Source organism: Pavona decussata, unplaced genomic scaffold (assembly GCF_977016875.1).
Source record: "Pavona decussata unplaced genomic scaffold, jaPavDecu1.1 SCAFFOLD_21, whole genome shotgun sequence".
In the NCBI taxonomy this organism is placed as follows: domain Eukaryota; kingdom Metazoa; phylum Cnidaria; class Anthozoa; order Scleractinia; family Agariciidae; genus Pavona; species Pavona decussata.
The window spans coordinates 748927-770243 of record NW_028145444.1 but is presented as its reverse complement, the minus strand read 5'-3'; the positions used below and the strand labels follow the sequence as shown (position 1 = coordinate 770243).

At 41.0% G+C, this 21317-nt stretch overlaps 2 protein-coding genes across 4 annotated transcripts in view; one reads left to right on the top strand and one right to left on the bottom strand.

The window, feature by feature from the left end:
- LOC146486079 (uncharacterized) overlaps positions 1 to 20526 on the bottom strand; it is a 31008-nt gene extending 10482 nt beyond the window's left edge. Inside the window, exons 1-6 of one of the 3 annotated variants that reach the window (XM_085098057.1) lie at positions 20227 to 20526; positions 19073 to 19378; positions 17926 to 18210; positions 2344 to 8006; positions 1942 to 2091; positions 1248 to 1445 (exon numbers count right to left, since the gene is read on the bottom strand). In XM_085098057.1, coding sequence (XP_084954183.1) covers positions 1248 to 1445; positions 1942 to 2091; positions 2344 to 8006; positions 17926 to 18210; positions 19073 to 19378; positions 20227 to 20302 — 6678 coding nt within the window. In that variant the 5' untranslated portion in view covers positions 20303 to 20526. Of the gene's footprint in view, positions 1 to 1247; positions 1446 to 1941; positions 2092 to 2343; positions 8574 to 10663; positions 11055 to 17925; positions 18211 to 19072; positions 19379 to 20226 lie in introns of those variants that run through there. The other 2 variants (XM_085098053.1, XM_085098052.1) reach the window with 2 other exon arrangements.
- Positions 12633 to 16687, top strand: LOC146486080 (uncharacterized). Its single transcript, XM_085098087.1, has one exon. The coding sequence runs from the start codon at positions 12674 to 12676 to the stop codon at positions 16010 to 16012; it is 3339 nt and encodes a 1112-aa protein (XP_084954213.1). The 5' UTR covers positions 12633 to 12673; the 3' UTR covers positions 16013 to 16687.
- Positions 20527 to 21317: the final 791 nt, after the last annotated feature.

Below are 21317 nucleotides of genomic sequence, written 5' to 3'. Positions count from 1 at the left end.
AAATGCGGTTCAAATAAACTTGAATCTCCCTTAATCCACAAATAAGTGAAGTATTTGAACTTTTGAAGAGAATCCTTAGCTTGTTGTTTAGCTTTTTCGAGAACTTTTCGCTTCAAATGATTCTCGTCGTGAACGATACATTTTCATTGGTTTTCTGTCAAATTTTAAACCAATGACATTGCGTCTGACGTGTAAGGAGAAAGTTGATGTTGATTCATTAAAATTCGCACTTGTCTGACGAGTTGCGACTGTTTATATTTTATAAAAGAAATAAAAAAACTTGTTCCTCGTGCATTGTTGAGTTATATAAGCACTTGGGAATTTTTAAGAACACTCGAGAAGTGCAGAGAGGCACTCGCCTACGGCTCGTGCCTCTCTGCACTTCTCGAGTGTTCTTAAAAATTCCCAAGTGCTTATATAACTCAACAATGCACGAGGAACAAGTTTTTTATTTCTTTAATAGACCATAAAATGACGTCAAAAAATGTTCAAAACTTAACTGGAACCACGAGCCGCAGGCGAGTGGTTTCACTGCCAAGTTTTGGACATTTTATGGCGTCATTTTATGGTCTATAACAGTATAGAACATAAAAAACTGCCGTCGATTTGTTTTTTACAATAACATGGAAAAAGTACGAGCGGAATTGGCTATTTTTTTCGTTGAGAAAGCGCGCGCGTTATCTCTGACGTCATTTTTATTGTCTGTAGTCTTATAGACAATAGCTACGAGCCAATCAGCGCGCGGGAATTTGGACAGTTATTGTAAAATTGCCTTTCCAGTATAACGTGACCAGGTGAATTTTTACTACGCTCCCCTGTATTATACAATTTTAGGTCGTCCCACTCAACCCCTCTTTCCTGAGCATTACTTTGGAGTGGAGTGAGCCAACAGAGGCAATTTATTGTTTAAAGACCAAAATTAAGGGTACAAACAAGTTTAGCACGATCGTCCCTTTCGCCCTTACACCAGTTATAGTACTGATTTCCCAATGATTTCAAACCATTCAACCCCAAAATGTACGAAAATTGTCTGAAGACTCCGAATATCATACGAACGTCTGGGGTCATTTACGAACATTTCTCTCCTGGTGATTATTAAAGATTTACAAAGCTTCTCGAAGATTTCAAAGGAAAAAATAGGAACGTGTTTTGATTATATACAAAAGCGACGGCAAAGGACCAACGACCTTTTTGATCGCCAAGTCCATGGCTCCTTCACAATGTCAGTGAAATAAAACAACACTCACTGTAGCCGTGACATTTGCTGATGCTGGCAGTTGTTTCTTGTCCTTGTAATACGACGCTAGATTACTCTCGAGCTTCTTTCTGTTTGCTGGAATAGAAATGTTGCTTGCAGGATAATTTTGAATAATAAGAGACGCCAGATAGCTCGTTGGAACAGGCGAGGTTGTAGGTGTTACCAGGGGCTGTGGCATGGTGATAACCTAAACAAAATTACGATGAAAAACGTTAGTGAGCGTATGACATAATAGCATATTACCTAATCTCATTTTCTAGCAAGCTAATAGATGTAAAAGGAGTATATAAAAATAAAATAGTGGAAATGCACTTAGCTACCCAAAGCTAGTTTACAGGCATCCCACTCAGGAAATAACGGGAAACAAATTATAATCAAATTAAACAAAACCAGTTAAAAATCCCAACTGGCAGGAGGTAAACCAGCTGGCTATAAACAAGCGTAGCCGAGGACGGGGCTTGAACCCGGGACCTCCGGATTTCAAGTCCGGCGCCCTAACCGCTGTTAACCACGCCGCGACTATGGAACAGGCAAAAAACAAGATGAAATTTAACGACAAAATTGAGAATGAAGCCTGCATTTCCGACCCATAGATACCTCGTTTTTGCTATACCAACTCTGATATAAATCTGGAGAAAACGTTATTTTGAGAGGACAAAACAAAACCCACGTTATGAACTTACATCTAAATTCACTAAGCGTGCAAACTGGTTCTTGTTAAGCCTGTCGTAGTTTTGAGCAGCTTCCACAGCAGGAACTCGTTGGCCACTTTTCGTGACGTAAAATATAATATTCACGTTGTCTCCGTTGTTCAAGCGGTCAATGCTTTGAACCTGAGAATAAAAGAACAACAAAATACAAATGTTTTAAAACGTTGCTCTGTGTAAAAGGGAAGAGTTTGTTCGTTTTGCGTAATGTTGAAGGCCCTAATCAACTCACAATTTCTCCTTCATAATCCACCTCTCCCATCTATATTTAATTGGTAAACGTTTAGAGAGGCTTTCGTGCAACCATTGAAAGAAAAAACTTGGCAAACTAAGGTATATCGGATCGCGAAACGGAGGCGTAAGATGAGTGGTACTTACTGTTGCAGTGGTTCCAGTAGCCCTCCGTCGCCTTCTTAATGACACTTCGGCAAATGAATACGCTTCTGCAAGACTTGCTTCAAGTTCGTCCTTAAATTTCTTTGATTGAATATCTGTACTTTGAGGCACAACCAGAGTGGTTAACAACAACAGTGACGAATCTGGAGCTGGTGTTACTGGAACAGACACGGAACTGGATACAGCTTGAGAAACTGTCCGTGATGGCGAAACAACTTGACTTGAGGAAGCTTGAGAAGTTGAGGACAGTTGACTTGTGGAAAGTTGAAGAGATGAAGACACTTGTGTCGTGGAGACAGGGGGTGTTTTTGACAACACTGATGTGGTGGTGGGAAGAGGCGATGCTGTGCTTGACAGTACTGTTTTTGACAATACTGATGTGCTAGTGGGAAGAGGCGATGCTGTGCTTGGCAGTACTGAAACCGAAATGCTACTAGCAACACTTGTTTGAGAAGAACTTGGGCTTGAAGTGCTAGAGTTAATGGTAGGTACAGTTGAGAGGCTCACGCTGCTGGAAGAACTTTCACCTGGTGTCAACGTAGCATTCACAGCCAAAGATTGCGTGCGCGAGATATTCACGGTAAGAGTTGGCAATAGAACCACAGAGCTGGTATTCAGTGATACTGATGGCAACACTCGAGTAGTAAAAGAGACATTCATTGCACGAGTAGAGCTCACAGAGGCTGTGGATGACATGTTAACCTGTGGTGTTGGTGTTGAAGTGAGCTGAACTATTCTGGTCGTGTAAACAACATAACAAATTCCAAGACTTGAAATGGTCATCAAAGGAGGTCTGTAAACAAAAGAGCTCGAAGGAGAAGAAGTCACAGATAAGCTAGCTGTAGTTTGCTGTATCCTGCTTTGACTAGTTGATAGTGACGGTTGAATCGCAGGAGAACTTGAAAATGTTTGTTGAAGTGTTTCACTGGCGTGATCACGTGCTGAACTTGACAACAGCTCTGCTGACGTTGGCGCAATGGAACTCTGAGGTGTAACAGATACTGCAGATGTGTTTGCTGATGCAGACCGTCTGGCTACTGATGATGAAGTTAAATTTTCCATTTTAGTTGTAGAGAGTACTACACTTAACTCAGGAACGTGTCGAGTGAAGCTTGACGAATCTCTTGCCAGTGAATATGATGCAGAGGAGACGATAGCTTCAAAAGACGAACTTGGTGCTAGTAGTAGACGTGAACTTGACGCTGTCAAACTTGCATTACCAAACATCGTAGAGTGCTGTTTGACATTCGTAGCCAGAGTTACGATAGCACTCTCCAATGGCACAGATGAATTCAAAACCATGAAAGATGTAGCCGTTCCATTGGCAGTGGCTGTTGGTGACACGATCATGCCTGTTGACGATGCCTGTTCGCTTGACGCTCCAAATAAAGCTGAAGTTGAAGAACTGTTTGCCAACAGAGCGGATGATGTGCCCACAGTCACTGATGATGTGGGAGGGAAAGTTCCATTTACAACAACCGATGATCGGACCGCCACATCCATGACAGAACTTTGCTTGCTTGAGGACACAGCCGTAGTTGACTGAGTGACATTTGACGAACCCAGCACCACGGAAGATGTCATCAAATCATGTGAAGATGTTGACAGCAAAGTTAAACTACCACCAACAGTAGATGAGGTTGTCACGTCTGCAGACAAAGAATTTCCGCTTAACACAGTTGATACTGGAGTCGAAGTACTGTTACGTAATACCGCAGAGGAAGTCAGCAAATTCACCAACGATGTTGAAGGTAATGTTCCATTGTCAGAACTGGTGATGCCCACTGTAGAACTCTGTTCGCCCAACGACCTACTTGCAGCTGGTAGTGAACTTTGCATGGAAGGTGTGAAAGAAGTTGCATTAGAAACTGGTTTTGAAGTTGATAACAAAGCCACCGTACCGACAACTTGTGTCAAAGATGAGGAAGTATTTGCTGTTGTACTTTGAATAGCTGCTGATGATCCTGTTGAGTTTCCAACATTCTGAGATGACAATGAAACAGTTCCACTTGGAGTTACATTCGCAAACATAGAAACCGATGATAAATTTTGAGCAGTTGCACTTGCACGACTCTCCATGGTCGTAGACGAAGAATGAAAACTGCTTGATGTACTTTGTATTATCGTAGTAACTGATGATTGAGCATTCACCATGTGGGTTTGTCCTGAGGCAGAACTGGAGATTCCTGAACTTGAAAGAGACGCAGCAGTTTTAGTGAGATTTCCTTTCTGCTGTGAGGAAATTCCAAGTTGCTGAGATGAACTGGTCATCACCGACCCAGAAAAAAAGGATGTTGAGACACTTTGAGGCTGCCCTGAAGACCGCAAAGATGAAGGTGCAAGGCTAACGCTACCTCCTACAACAGGAGTCTGCATCACGCTGCTGCTTTGATTGACCACAGAAGACGTTGGTAAAATTGAAGCTACTCCACTTGGACTCAGTAGACTTGAAGATGACACTGTCATTGTTACTGAATTTGTTACCAAAACAGTTGACAACTTATCAACTGAAGTCACACCATGTGTGGCTGTCGCATTGTTGTTGCCCATATTTCTGACATCTCTTTTCTTTCTGCGCCTTGGAACAGAAGAAGAAGAAGCTGCTAGCTCTGAAGATGAAGGAGACACTGCTGGCGATGGTGTACTGTTTATAGAAGAGGAAGTATTGGCCCCATGCGACAATGAGCTTGTTAAAGCTCTTACTAGAGAACTGCTTGTTCCATCTGTTCGAGGCACCTGTCCAGATGAAGACGGAACTGCAATACCTAAAGTAGATGTGACAACTACCAAGCTAGAAGCAGAATAATTATTATGTGAATGTGACAATGAGACTGTTGCAGCTGCTCCTGGAGAAGTGGCAAAAACTGAAGAACTCAAACCACCCACTTGAGTCTCATTTGCAGATGAAGATGATACTGCTGATTGTTTCCCTGTGGTGCTGGAAGCAGAAGACTGACTGCCAACAAGCAACACTGAGCTTGAGGCAGCCACTTGAGAAATACGAGAAATTGATGTACTAGTAGCAGCCACTTGGGACACAGCTCTGGATGAAGTTGGGATTACTGATGACAGCTGTCCTCCAATGCTAGATGTAGAATTTGGTGAAACATGAATGCTCATTGATGAAGTGACCATGCTGAATGAGCTTGAACCCATAGCCTTCACGCTTGCGTTTGCAAGTGCACTACTAGAATCTACTGATGACATCTTACTGGACGCCATTACAACACTACTTCTACTGGTTTTATTGTCACTTGAATGCATTTGAAGTTGACTTGCTGTGGCAATTAAGCTGGAAGAAATATTGCTTGATGCAGTTTGACTGGTAACAACAGAAGTAGATGGTGCCTGCAACAGTACTGCAGTTGTTACCAAACTTTCAATGGCACTTGTCACAGATACATTTTGTGATTGGCTTGATGATGTACTTGAGGTTAATGAAACTAAAACTTGGCTTGTACTTGAATTCCCCATCCGCGTTCTCACTGAAGATGCATTTGATGGAATGCTTGTCTTCGGTGTTTCAGATGCAACACTTGCTGATGGTAAAAAAGACCCCTCGGAGGCCTGAACTACAGTTGTACTACCATTTGACATCACCTGAGAGACTCCACTTGAAGTTGTGACATTACTAATACTTTGGGAAGGTCCTGGCGAAGTAACAGTGTTGACAAAAGCTTTTGACTGGACTGAACTTGTAGATGTGATGGAGGCTATGCTATGAGTAGACTGGAAACTCTGTTGCTTGGTCGTGAATTCCACACTTGATGATAAAGTAGCAGTTGTAGTGACTATCGACAGATTCTGTTTCTCTGAAACACTAGGTGTGGGCACAATTGGAGTAAATCTGACTGACGAGGATAATGGACTGAAACCCAGAGATCCACTTGTTGTGGAGGTACCCAGTAATTCGGAAATGGTAGCAGTGATAAAAGGAGTGAATAATGTATTGGATTGTTGTTGAGATGATTCAGTTGGAATTGTGACGGCTGTCGATGTGTTGGAAGTACTCACTGAGTCAGGTAGGACTGTAGTGAACACAGAAGAAGGTTTGGTGGAGCTGTTTGAGGCCGTACTCAGTACTTTAGTGACTGTTTCAGAGGGCAAAATATCTGGTTGTGAAGACGTCAATGTTGCTTCAATACTGCTTCTTGATTGTACCAATGTTGATGCAATGCTGCTGGTTGATGATGCTCCCACTGATGTGGCAGAAGATCCTGGTGCATCAGAGGTGGCAACTACCCAAGTCTGCACCTCACTTAATTGGGTTGTCATGGTACCTGGATATGTCAGTGTAACTGTTGGTAATACTGAAAGCAAGCTTGTTGCACTGCCAATGTCCAGCGTCACCTTTGGGGTTGTTTGTGGGATTATGCTGTGATTGGCTGTTGTCACAGGAAGGACAGTCTTCTCCACCACATAGTAGATGTAACAAGGGGTAGAATATGACGTGACAAGAAACTCGTCTTTAGTGGATGTCTTATTTGATGAGAGTGATGATGACTGAGATATCTGCCTTGATGGCGACATTGTCTTTGATGATAGGGTAAGTCCACCAGACACGCTTGAACGGATGGTAACATTTGGTGAGACCATCAAACTTGGTAATGTCGAAAGTTTGGAACTTGACATTTCAGGTGTGACTGCTGTCGTTAAAGATACAACTCCTGCATCAGTCACAGAACTTAAAGAAGCAGCTATTAGAGAATTGTTCAGTGCAGCACTGCGTGATGACAGAGATGATGTTTCCACAAATTGGCTTGTGGCATCGTGGGGCATTACCAAACTTGGTGACACTGCTAATGACCTTGAAGTTTCACTTGTGACCACTGCGGAAGATACAACTCCTACGACAGCTGTACTAAGAGGAGTAATTTTGGAGGAAGTGTTTAACGGGATACTCCTCAGTGACTGGCTTGTGGCATTTTGTGGCGCTGCCAAACTTGATGACACTGTGACTGACATTATCAATGTACTTGAAATCGCACTGGTGTAATTTGTTATGGAAGATCCAACTCCTTTGTCTACAGAGCTCGACCCAGTAGCAAATGGTGTAGTATGTAGAGCTACTGTTACATTATTTGATGGTAGCTCAGCTGATGTAGTAACTGCAGCAACTGTTTGATTAATCTGGCTCTGGCTCAAATATTCACTTGAAAGAAATAAAGCTGAATGCGTAGAAGACACAGAACCTGTTCTGTTGCCACCATGACCTATTGAACTTAAAATTACAGATGGTCCCAATGTGGAATTTGTAACAGAGCTAGTATCTTGAAAGGCAGTAACCAATGCTGTCTCAGAAGAATTTAACGCCATGGAAGAAACTCCTGACTTTGATGTCAGAACAGTTGTTGCAGTGGAATTCATTGTTACCAAAGCTTTACTAATAGTTTCTGTCCGTAAGACAGTGTCATTTGACTTTGCAGTTGAACTTGCAGAGACAACAATAGACACTCCAGTGGTTGTGGTTGAAAAGCTGTCATTTACAGATTTTGAAACACTGGTAGATAAACTTTTGAAAATGCTAGAAGAATGACTTGAAGATGAGGTTCTATTTATCACCATAGCAACTGAACTGGACAAAACCGTGGAAGAGGTGTCCAATTGCAGCACCGTTGTTGCAGACACTGATTCACTGGGTAATCCTGTTGACGAACCATAATTTGTTGTTACATTAACATTCCTGGAGTGCGACAACAGGCTTGGACTGGCTGTTGCTAATGCTACTGAAGTAAATGACTGATTCATAAACAAAGTTCTTGTAACAGAAACTGATGGGCTCACTGCTAATGAAAGAGAGTTCAAACTGGTTGTGTTTACTGACACACTACCAGTTGACAATTGCAATGAAGTTAATGTTGACTGATTTCCTTCACCAACAGATGTCTGCAATGATGAAGGCAAGGCATTTGACGTCCTTATTTCACTGACTGTTCTGCTTGAATCATTACGACTAAACAACACAGACAAAGCTGACGAAGTTTCAGCTGAGGAATTTGAAAAATGTACTGAACTACTGGTACTTATAAAACCATTAATGCTAGTTTGGCTAGCAGTGGCATCCAATGGAACTGTTGAGGACTGATTTAACGTCCTTGTTGCTAAAATAGATAAAATTGAAGTCTCTGTCTTCAAGCTGCTGCTAGCAGATGGTGAGTCTAAAAGAACTGTACTGCTTGGCAGTTGAGCGGCTGTAGTTGAATTAGATGCATCTGTGGAATAAAAATTGCAAAATGTTACCAATTTCTTCCAGCAAATTTAGGTGGTTAACTGGTGATAAAAACCGTATAATTAGGGACATTTGATACACCCTGATGTATCTTTGATGTCAAATTCTACATATACTGGCAAGAAATCAGCCTTGTGTATGTTTATGTATGTGTATGACAGACATGTATATGTAATTGATCACTCCCCCTTAGCTTGGAGCTTTTCAGGGTCAATGAACAACGGCTCTCAGTAATCTGCAGATAGACCATGACACTGGGAACTCCACGCCCTACTCCTTTTGAACAGTGCCAAGGGTGCTTTAATGTCCCAGAGATTATTATAAAAAGATGTTACTCTTTAATCAGCTGCATTCAGGACCAGATTAGCAATTCTGTGCAATGATTAGTGCATTACCACTGGAAGACAAAAGGCCCAGTGCCACGGGCACAGACTGTGAAAATTATTCTTGTCTCTAAAATTATTTCCAATCCAAACATAAAATCAGACAAATTAAAATAACAAATTCAGATTATTTATATAATTGCAATGACCAATATAGAATGCAGAATGCAGTCAATGTCCCATCCATGGTAGGAAATCACATTGTTGTGCACTTGGATCGACTGATCTCATATATGTTCCAGAATCAAACAAGGAACAACCATGAAATATCCTTATTGTAATAGAGATAAATACAAACTGAGTTGACCATTACAACAGAAATATGCGACTAAAGCTCTGCATACACAGACAATACTATTTTTAAAACATATGCATGCTTGCTTGAACAACTACAAGTTGTATAATGACAACAGATTTGGTTCGGTATATGTATCCTAAATAAAATTTGTGTTGTTTATATAGTCATCCACACAAAATCCAGCGACTAATATGTCATTAAATTGTGACAGCTAGGAATGTATTTAAGGCACAAAGAAAACTTGCAGCTGCTTCTAATCACATCTAAGACATTCAACATTAGGCCTGCCAAAATTCACAATGATCAAAAAATTAAAGCGAAAATGAAGGCAAACCGAGCAGATTTTGTCAAGGATGCAATTAACATAGATCAATATGTAAAGTCCAAAACAGATCTCCCGCAATGTTAATAATTACATCACTTGGACTCAGTCAGAAACCACATTCCAATGCAGAGACAGTGTTTTAGAGCTCCTATCAAAACAGTTTCCTTATACAAACCCAGAACAACACAACAAATATTTCAGACCAGGTTCTTTCAGTACAAGTACGTCAATCAAGACAATTATTGACAGTATATCAAATCCTTCCAGATGACAAAGCAACATCACCAAGGCTTAATTGCCGTACTTTTCGGAATGCTTATGTTGATAATCTACTGCTGTGGAAACATTATTAAATTCACTGATTTATACATATGCTATGAGAGAGAACAGTCTGGAATGCACCCAAAATTTAAAAATGCACCATAATTGATAAAGCCCACAAAGTAACACAAGCTGATGGTATCTTAGCATACCAATGTTTTTTTAGTTAGTAATCTGTCTGCATTTATTGTCAAATAGGATCCTTAAGCTGATTTACCGTAAGCAATAAAACGAAAACATACAATGAATTGAATATAAATTTCGATTTGACTAACAGCGCTAATGAGGTTTTATTTCACAACCATTTCCCTGACATTTTCGATCAAATATTAAGCTTACATGATGCCTCGATGAAAAGATCTCCCATATTTAAAGATAGAGATCTTAACCGAAGACATCGCTTTAGGGGCATCATAGCTTGTAGCAATAAAATATTTTGGAAATCAGTAAAAAGCAATCCTAGCTAGCGCTAAATTTCTAGTTCAAATTTCGATCATGTAATTTAGCTTGAGCTCGATCGCAAAGAAAAGATCCCGAAAATAACCAAAATCTCGTTACAAATTATTTTTTTCGACCTGCAGTTATGGTTATTATTTGATAAGTCAAAAGCATTTATAGCAAAATCAACAAACGTGCTCTACAATAGGCTTTCAGTGTAAGTTTATGTTATTCTAGAGAATTTAGTTAAATTAATTTCCCGAAAACTCTTTAGCCATATTGATGCATAAATACCAAATCAAACTTACCGGCTGTCAAGGGAGTTCCTGTCGCTGAAATTCCACCATTTGTAGACAGCGTAGTATTCTGAATGCTAGAAGATAGCGCAATGGTAGATATGCTTGACGACGCGGGCGAAACGAACCTTGAAGCTGTGATAAAATGAGAGTTTGAACTCGTAGAAGCATTCAATTCTGGGACGAACAAACCCAAGACTCCCACAAAAATCGTCCATAAAACTCTCATACGGATCCTTCTTTCATTCACGAACTGTCCCATTACATTTGAATTCTCATTCACTCCATTTCGATTGGGAGTACAGTTGTCCGTTCACTTGGAAATTTAAAACATGATCGTTGTATTGCAAGGTGTTTGCTATCCGCCATTATCATAATTCCATGACGACCATGTTATGTTTATCGTTTCTCGACGACGCTGTGCCGAAAATAAACCGACGATGTCATGTGATCATTCCGATAATTAATCAATCAGTTTGCGGTCATTTGCAAGCTTTGGAGCAATGGAAAGAAAAAGGAAACTACATTTTCTCGGGAAACATAGCAAGAAATTAAATATTCTAAGCCAGAGCTAAAGACAAACTCGTAATTCTTTGTAAAGAGTGCTAGAAAACTGTCAAAAAATGGGAGCAACTAAACCTAAACAACGAGCTGTGAGTGAACTCCGGTGAATATAAAACACGGTATATAACAGCCTAGGATAAACTAACTTGCGCATTCAAACCATAAGGCTCTCGGGTCAAGGGAAAGGTACAAGCGTGTGTGCCACGCACCAACACTTGTTGTCCACGATCAGTTTCCGCGTGTGTAAAATGTTCATGCGCGCGACTTCTAATTCTTGTGTCGGAGAAAAAAGAGCCAACCCTCTGGTTGCCTAAAATATATGCACGAACGAAGGAAGGAATCAATCAAGGTGAGATTGGGCTTTCCGTGTTTTTTGCTTTCTTTGTCTCCTTGCATTGGATGATGTTCCCATCACAATGACAACCTGGTCGAGTGTTTGCTCTCAAACTAATTGCACACTAAAATGCTCTCTTTTTCCCTAGAAGGTTTGCTGGTCAGACTGCACATTGCCTCAGGAAGCGAGAAAAAAAAAATTGATGAAGGCCTGTGAATTAACCTATCGTGAGTTCTTGTTTATTTATAACTATATCAGCTGATCCAATGTTTTTTAAATAATTCTCTTTTTGAATTCCTAATAGACTACAAAGCAACGATTCAGCTCAGTGGAAGGTTTAATGATTCGTTACAACTGAAAGCCTTTGAGGCATTTGAGGCCTTACAGGCAAACTGCTTCGTGATTATTAATTTCTCTTTACAAGGAAAAAAGATAACACAAGCGAACAACTCAGTATCGATGAACAGACAGCCTCAGTGAGAAAAAATAACCAGATTATCAGGCGGCTGGAAGGAGGAAGACTGAAAAAATCATGTATGAAATGGCGTGTGAAGGCACAAGTGTTTCTTTGTAAGACCCTGGCAACTGTCATAGAATTAAAATAGAATTCTACGTTAACAACATTTTCCATCTATAGAAGTTCCTTTTTCTATTGAGTACAACGTATACAGGCACAGTTTTCACCCAATCAAAAAACACATCCGCTGTGAAATATTGGACTTCACTGAAAACTCTCTCTCATCAACAAAGAGTTCGACGAGGGGTACACTGGTACGTGTCAGTGCAGTCACGCGATTGACTGACGAATATTTTGCATATTTTTCAGTTATAGCATAATTAAGTTATCAAGTTCGTCTGGCTGAATACGTTATCACATGCAGCTGGCGTGACAAACTCCATTTCAAGTGCGTTTTAAATTTTCACCTGTTCGAAGTGGACGTAAAAAACAGGTATTCTATTTAGACGGTTTATGTTTATGATCAACACGGCCTGCCAACGGATTTCATTCATTTCAGTCATTTCAACTGTGACATCGACCGAGTGGTAACGAAATGTCTTTATTTCACGAGCGATCGAACCACAGTCGACGCTGACTTTTTTGGCGACAGAACAAGACAGACAAAATGGACTCTTTCTCTGATCTTAGGATCCCGATGCCACGCTCGTTCGAATCGCCGAGTCTAACGCGAGTCGGAAGGTTCCACCGCAGTATTTTGACAGCAGCTCTCATTATTCTGCCTATATTGCAAGCTATTCAGTGGCAGTTGCGGAAACAGGATTATAATATTGATTTTCGATGTACAGTTAAGGATGGATTCACTGAGACAAGGGAACAACAGGAATACACATCTCGACACTTGGCCGAGTACCGCCGGAAATATTCTTCGATTTCCCAACGACTGTTTCTATTCTTTGTTGCAGTGAATCTTTTAATCGTCTGCTTGTACATGTCATACGTGTGGGAGCGATTTAATTTGTGGCTTAGGCTCAAGACCACAAAACAGCGTGGCAAAATGCTTGCCGAATTGAAGGCCTCGACAGCTGTGTTTAAAACTCATTCGCTTCAACTCTGCGTGAGGCTTGTGTCCTCTGTGGCATTTGTTTTATACAACTGTGTCGCGTCCTCAGTCGTTTTAGCCTCGGAAACCGTGTATAGAAAACATTGGACTCCATGGCCTTTTGTTTTCGCTAGTGACTCGTTGGACACTGCAGTTCATTGCTATGCCGACCAAGCCTTCCAATTATCAATGCTAAACACCGCTTTATTGACCTTTGCAACATTTTCTGGTGCTCTAAGTCTGACAGAACTTGTCTACACCTGGCAAGAAACGAAAGCTTGGAAGCGAATTTCTGATTATTATTTTTGCATGTTTTTGCTGCGGCATAATAGCGTGACAGAGGCCACAAAGACGCTGATAGAAAAGGAGCTATTCTTGGAAAAACAAAGAGAGACAATTCAAGCACAACTGACAAAGAAACCCGTTAATAGACTTTCGCCCATTAATTCCAGAAGCAATTTTAGGCTTCCCTTTATTGCCAACAACATTAACATATCTCAACGAAAACTGAAATTTAAAGGGGTTAAGAAACAGAAACACAAGCAAGAACTTTTCAGGACATACAGTGGGGCTAAAAGAATGCCAACTGCCAGTTTAGAGGACTTGTTCAAACCTGGTAAAGACACACCTAATCCAAAGAAAATTTTATTGAGTGGGGACCCGGGAATTGGCAAAACGGAGTTGGTGTCCAACATTGTTCAAAAATTCAATTCCGATTTATTTTCTGTTGAAAGCGAGATCCATGGTCTTAAATTTATTTTTTCTTTTGATTTTAAAGAGTTAGACCTCATAGATGGTCATATAACTTTGCAAGAGTTGCTCAATTACTCAGTTTTCTCACCGAAACTAGAGGACATTGTCTACCGACAGATCGTAGAAAACCCACATGAAGTTCTACTTATTTTCGATGGCCTGAACGAGTGGGCTGCAAAGTCTTCAACGGACCAAACACATACACTACAAACTGAGGAGAAAATGTCAGTGGCTTCTCTCGTATTTAAACTTCTTTCTGGAGAACTCTTATCAGGGAGTACTATTGTTGTGACGTCACGATCAACTACTTTACATTCGGAGCTTGGAGAAATCGTGACATTTGACCGGTACGCAGAACTTGGTTCTTTGAAACCACAGGAAGTTAAGACTTTTATTCAAGAATTTTTCTGCGACAACAAAGCTCTCAGTGTGACTCTTAATAATCGGATTTCTAGTAATGAAAATCTAGAGGTTTTATGTTGTGTACCTCAAAATTGCCTTCTTCTTTGTTTGTACTTAGACTTTGTAGTTTCAAGGATAACTTTTGAGGAATTTCAAGCCTTGGGGCTACCTTGTACAACCACGGAACTCTTTGAGAGATTAATTGAAGCTGCAATACCAACAGAAAGGGATCAACATAATCTTGAACCGCACTTATCGGATCATTCTCAAGAAGTCTTAGAAAAGCTCTCGTATCTGGCATTTCAGGGAATAGTCCAGGAACGCTACGTCTTTAGGAAGGAGGATCTCTCATTGGTTGAACTGAACGCTTTCGACGTAGAAATTCTTGAAGAGGCTGGCTTTTTACGTCGTTTGAGAAGCAGTCTGACAAACCAATCGGGCATTTACAGCTTCAGTTGTCTCAGCATTCAAGAGTATCTGGCTGCTAGCAGAATTGTCCAATCGACCACTGTTGCCGACTTTCGAGATTTTCTGGAAAAGGCCAATGCGAACCACTGCAACACCTTACAATTCGTGGCTGGGTTGTGTAAAGATGGAAAGAAAGGCAAGGGTATTTTTGTGTGCTTGATGCAGCACTTAACGGAAGCTATCAAGCTCAACAGTTTTGTTGGTGAACCAGTGATTGACAATCAAGCAATTGTTTTCCTTTGCAAATGCCTCTTTGAAAACGGCACTCAGCTGGGACATCCATTCGCAAGAGAAGCGACGTCTTCGATATCGATGGTCACACCCATCGCCTTTACTGAGATAGGCGCAAATCCTCAAAAGATACAGGCGATTCTTTACTGCTTGGTAGAAGCTGTGGGCGATAACGTAAAAAAGGTTATCTTCGAGAGCAATGCCATTGGAGACAGCGGCTTCCGTCAAGTAGCCTCCTCCATTTGTGATGCGTCCTGCAGATTGGACCAAGTCAGTGTGACAAGCGCAAGTATCACTGATGAGGGAATGCTGTCCTTCCTGGAAATGACTGCAAGACACTCATTTCTTGGACTGAAGATTCTAGGATTGAGAGGGAATGAGATATCCAGCGAGGGAGCAAAGTATCTTGCGTGTGTGCTCTTTAGTGATTGGTGTCAGCTGGAGGAACTCCATTTGGGCAACAACAAAATCGGCGATTTGGGTGTGGAGTATATCAGCGAAGCTCTTTGCAGTGGAAGTAGCAGAATTCAAACTTTGGACTTGAGTTCCAATGGAATCACCCACAATGGAATTTTTTACCTGAGCAAAGCCCTTGGCAATCCGCTTTGCAGTGTCAAAAGACTCTACCTCCAAAGGAACAAAATCCTTGATTTTGGAATGCAAGACCTCTGCGAATCCCTCTGTACTGGGGAATGCAATCTACGAGTGCTGTTCGCCAGTTCCAATGAGATCACCGACGATGGCATCAAGTTTGTGGAAAAGGCCCTCGCACACAAATCTTGCGGCCTGCAGGAGTTGTACCTAGGTTTTAATCAGGTGACAGACAAAGGAGTTAAGAGTCTGCTACAAGCTATGCCCAACCATCAGTTCAACCTTAAAGTTTTGTCGCTTGCCAACAACCCAATAACCGATAATGGGGTGAAGATGTTGGCCAACGCCTTAAGAAATTCAAGCTGTAACCTACACCGGCTTTGCATAAGCCTAGGAAGGGCACAAGTTACCGCAACAAAGGCTTCCAAGCTGCAAGTGCGATACGTCAATGCGTTCTAAATGGAGCTGGACTTAATAGATCACGTGAATGTTACATACCTGGCTGTGGGTACATTTTTTAGGGAGAATCCGAAAACGGATTTGTAATCTCAGATCTTTCGGATCATGCCGCATCAAAGGAACCGACGAACCCTTGTCCAGAGTAGATTCGTTGGTTCCTTTGATGTGGCATGATCCGAATGATCTGAGATCACAAATCCATTTTCGGATTCTCCCTAAAAAACGCACCCTGTGTAATCGGCGATCATGTCATTCTGCTATTTAGATGCATAGCAAACGCCTGTACCTCATAGTCTCTTGCTGAAGAGTATTGCCGGACATTCGGTGCATTACATGGCGTCCGTGTGCTCTCGACATTATATCTGTGCAATCGGTCATTCAAAGAGATGTTGGTGCTGACCATTTGACCAAATCAAACCTTAATTATGGAACGGTATACTGATGTGATTGACGTTTAAGTGTAATGGCTATCTACGTTCGTTTTGCGTTCATTTTGGAGCTTCATGAGCGGTTGAAAAAGCTTGTCACGTACTATGAGCAAGTGAAGAACTGATATTGGGGGATCAATTACTATTCTCCCCGGGAATGCTGGACAAAACGCCTCAATTCTGCTGCAATCTAAACTCATAAAATTTTCCATGGCCTGTGTAATAATGATAATAATTTATTTCTGGTGCATTACATTAAATCTCAATGCTATTACAAATGCTATGACCTGGACATAACTTGGTTTCTTTTATCCTTTTATTTCTCTTTTTCTCGGTTCGACGACACTTTTTCGCTTGCCACTTCTCCCTCCTCTTCCTTGTCGACATGACCAACTTTGTCATGTGTTTCTTTGAGCTAGCGCTCTCTCCTTGATTTTGGCCTCGGGCTCGCTTCCCATAGCTTGGAATGTTTTAGTGAGAATACAATTATTCTAGTTGTCCTTTCTTCATTAAATATGCCCTACATCTTTTGGCATGACCGGTTTATAAAAAGAATTGGACACAATGGCTGCGTATCGTTGTGTTTTGTTATGGCAAAAGCCATGATTAACCAGACACTTGAGACTGCAGTGTGTACACACGTACCACGCGATTTAAGTACAAATTCAAGGATTAACACTAAACACGTGTGACTCAAGCAAAAATATAAACAGGGAACGTTGTCTTCTTTTCCCATACCCACGCCTCTTAAGTTTGTTCGTTGGGTCTCCCGCATGAACCAGAAAAATAACCGCCATGCATCAAAGGAAGCACAAGTACCAGCAAATAGGGCGTCCTCGTCCACTGCACCTGTTTATGTCATCTTGTATTTGTGTCTAGGATCGCACATATTAACAGTGCTGGAACTTACGATTGAGGTTATATCAGTGTTCGTACGTTTGAAGTAGCCTGTATGTACCTACCAATGGGATGGGGGGGGGGGGGGGGGGATAAGGAGGCCACTGCAACTTTAGTAGGGACTTTTGACCGATTTTGTACACTTGATAACAAATTTTCGGTGGCGTCAAGTGGCAGTTGAACAGAAAACTCACTTGGGCACTTATGCCCTGCCTATGTCTCCCCCCCCCCCCCCCCTCCACTGTGGCTTAACATTGATAGGTACATTAGCTACACTTAGCTCTTCGATTCTTGTTTTACGTGCTGAGTCATTACGACTGCAAACCATTTATAAAACAAATAAGCACTCTCATACATGAAAGTTTATTTTACATGATACAAAGCTTACATAAGTCATACAATAATGTTGCAATAGTTAAAAAGTAACAAGGAACTAAATAAATTCCAACTGCTTTTGCTAACCACAATTTTGTGAATAAAGGAAAGTACTTTCTACAAATAAAAGAAAAAAAGGTTTAAATTTGTTCATGCAATATGCACAGAAATGTACAAAATCCCCGAATAGCTCATCGTGTCGAAAACACTTACCGACAACAAGTACTTCAATTGCAACAGTGTCCTCCGTCTCGTGCGGTCTGTTCTCCTTCCATAGCACCCTGCACGTGTAGTTCCCCTCGTCCGTTGTATTCACTTTAGCGATCCTGATAGTGCCAGTGTAACGGTCGATCGATTTTCCTTCCATAGGGAATTGGAGATGCTTTGTGTCTTTGCGCCATTCGTATTTCAGAGGAGGGTAGGCGGATATTTCCAGCTCGATTGTTCCATTTTTGCCATATTTGAGTAGTTGTGGTGTCTTGAATCCGTGACTAACAACTATATGGAAAAGGGAATCAAAATATGTTAACACACTGTGTAGCGCCGCTGATAAAAGTTGTGTTTAAAGTAGGGCGCGGATATTTCCTTATGAGGCTCAGAAGTTTCGGGACTACTGTCCCTTCATCGGTGAGAGACCAGTCTCACCGATGATCCCCCCCCCCCCTCCCCCAAAACGAGCATTTGCCGGAACAGTCACCCAGTTAACTCAATGGTCGAGCCAATCATAACTCGAAACAGAAGCACGTGCCCCGTGGAAATACATACAATCCAAGTGGTGATGGAGCCGTATCTGTTTGGTATTTTGAGTTATGAGCCTGTCCATTATACAGCAGTAATCACTTTCAATGACTTCAGGGGGCTTCTTTAGACGGAGTTTTACACATAGCTTATTATTTATGTAACTCATCGAAACTACCAAAAAAATCGATTCTTATCAGTACAAGTTGACGGATTTGGGTGAGTCTTTTCCTCCCGTTGGTGTGACATACGGTTTTATGATCCTTGCCTAGCTCCAGGTTTTCCATTTTTTAACTCAATTTAAAAAATTCAGCAACTGCCATCTTAAATTGCAATCTATATCAAGTTGGGTTCGGCTCAGTGTTAGACACGAAGCCGTGACGGTAATGAAAGTATGAAACAATATGAAGCAAGACTTACAGTGAGTCTTTTCCTCCCGTTGGTGTGACATACGGTTTTATGATCCTTGCCTAGCTCCAGGTTTTCCATTTTTTAACTCAATTTAAAAAATTCAGCAACTTCCATCTTAAATTGCAATCTATATCAAGTTGGGTTCGGCTCAGTGTTAGACACGAAGCCGTGACGGTAATGAAAGTATGAAACAATATGAAGCAAGACTTACAATCAACTTCAAGAGTGAAACGTCTTGATTGGTTGGACCCTCTGCAAGTGTAATCTCCACCATCACTGACCTTAACATCTTCTATTATCAAGATATAGCTATTATTTTTACTGATGTCGAGACGCACGCGTCCAAAACGGCTCTCCCTTGTTATATTCACACCCTGTATCGCAGGCTGTCCTAGACTCGATTCCCTGGAAGGCGTTTCCCAGGCAACAAAGTTCTCTTCCGTTACCTTGCATTGCACTTTGATGGTTCGGAGTTGTTGGGCGGTTCTTGTTTGAAATGGAAGTTTTACTTCAGCTTCTGTGAAAGACAGAGTACGGGTACAAAAATAAAACGAGCTTCAGTCGAAAACCACACAGGATGGTGCCCACTAACAACAGTAATGAGCTTGTGGTATGCTTTCTGTGGTTCATGTTTTTGCATTCCTGGACTAAATAGATAACTCCATCTGCATTTTATACCCGGCAACAAACACGTAAAATGAACCAATCTGAGTTGTAAAATAGATGCGAGCCGCGTTACTCGCTGTGTAGACGGAACGGAGATGCCATACCCATGCCATACACCCACCAGGAGTTCAAATGCTCCAATTAACGACTGAGCTACAGAAAAATGAATTTTTGATGTGTGAACACATTTCCCCTGCAAATTACAGGCCCTAAATCATTCTGACAAAACATAAAAGCTAAAAATCACCTATTTTAAGTCTCTGTCGGATTTTACCATCAATTAATACAGCCTTACAGCCGTGCTGTTTTACACGACTGATGTAACTTTAACTCAGTCTTCTTAAATTCAGAAAAAGGGCTTGCGCCCTTTCATAGATTCGGTTTGTTTGTTTTCTTTTGGCTTGCTGGATGTTTACTTCCCAATCAGTTCAACAATCAATACTTCTTCAACAGGTTTTGAAACTGTCAACTAAGTATGTTGTCTAAGAAACGGAAAAATTGAGATAAAACTGAAAAATGGTATTTGCAAAATCATCTAGTCTGGTTGTATCCAAAACAAAAAATGCTGAAGTGGTTCCGACTTAACTTACAGGACTGAAACATTTAAAAGCTCAGTAGAAATAGTAGCTATTATTTCTGATAAGGATTTTTTTGCTCATTACTATAATTTTATGTAATAAAAATAAATCCGTCACTTACCAGAAAGAGTTACGGTTACTGATATGAACAACAGTGAAGTAAAAATGCCTGTCGCCTTCACCACACACATGTACATGTCCAATCTCCATGAACAAGAACGGTTTCGTTGTAGTTGGTGCTGCGGCTTTATCGGCAGGCATTAACGAAAAAGGTTGGTTATTAATGTTGGTTGTGTTGGGTTTTTGGTTGTTTTGAGTATGCTAGACAGTCGTGGTCACCCTCTCGTCCTCGAGCTTAGCATAGTTCACCTGCGTGCCTGATGAGTTACTTGGAACGGATAAAGTCTCCTGTCGAAAGAACACGTTTAATATATGTGAGGGAGCTTAAACAACGACGACCGCGACGGCGACAACAACGCCGCAAAACAACAGGTTTAACGAGCAAAAACAATCGCTCTGTACGTGCGTTTACATTTTAGTACATTTCTTTGTCGTCCTCTGGAAAAGAACAACGTGAAATGACCACATTTAAGGTTTTGTGGAGGACGCGAACGCACGACGGTGAATTTTTCATTTTCTTTCTTAACTTGTACGCCACTCCTACCAATTTGGTTCCTGGATAGTTCGCCATTTTTGTAAAAGTTGAGCGAGTTGAAATAATCGCCAAGTAGCACAAATGAAATAAAGATATATCTAGAGGCTTTCTCTATAATAATGGTAATTGCAAACAATTTATGCAAAAGAAAGTAAATAAGTGATGTGCCTTCTATTATAAAGCGAAAATGAGTAAGATATTTACCAAAGGTAAATGAAATCGAAACACGCAACAAATCGCGTGCGCGCATCAAAGTTCAACCTGTCACAAACATTGTTTTCCGTTAAATAAAAATTGAGAAGAGTGACGCAGATGATTAATTAAAATTCCAAGGCGTTCCAGTGTGTTTGCTTAAGTAAACATACTGGCAACTGTCAGCCCTTTTTAAAACTGGCAGATGGACGACAAAGTTTTCACTGTTAACAATTTACTGTTAGGCGATCGAGCGAACTTCATTTTAGTTCTGCTCTTGACGGTATCTATGACTTCCTCTTTTTCAGATTTTCAAGAAAAAAAGGTTGTGTTTAATTTTATCTGAGATAAGACTTAGGGCCTCT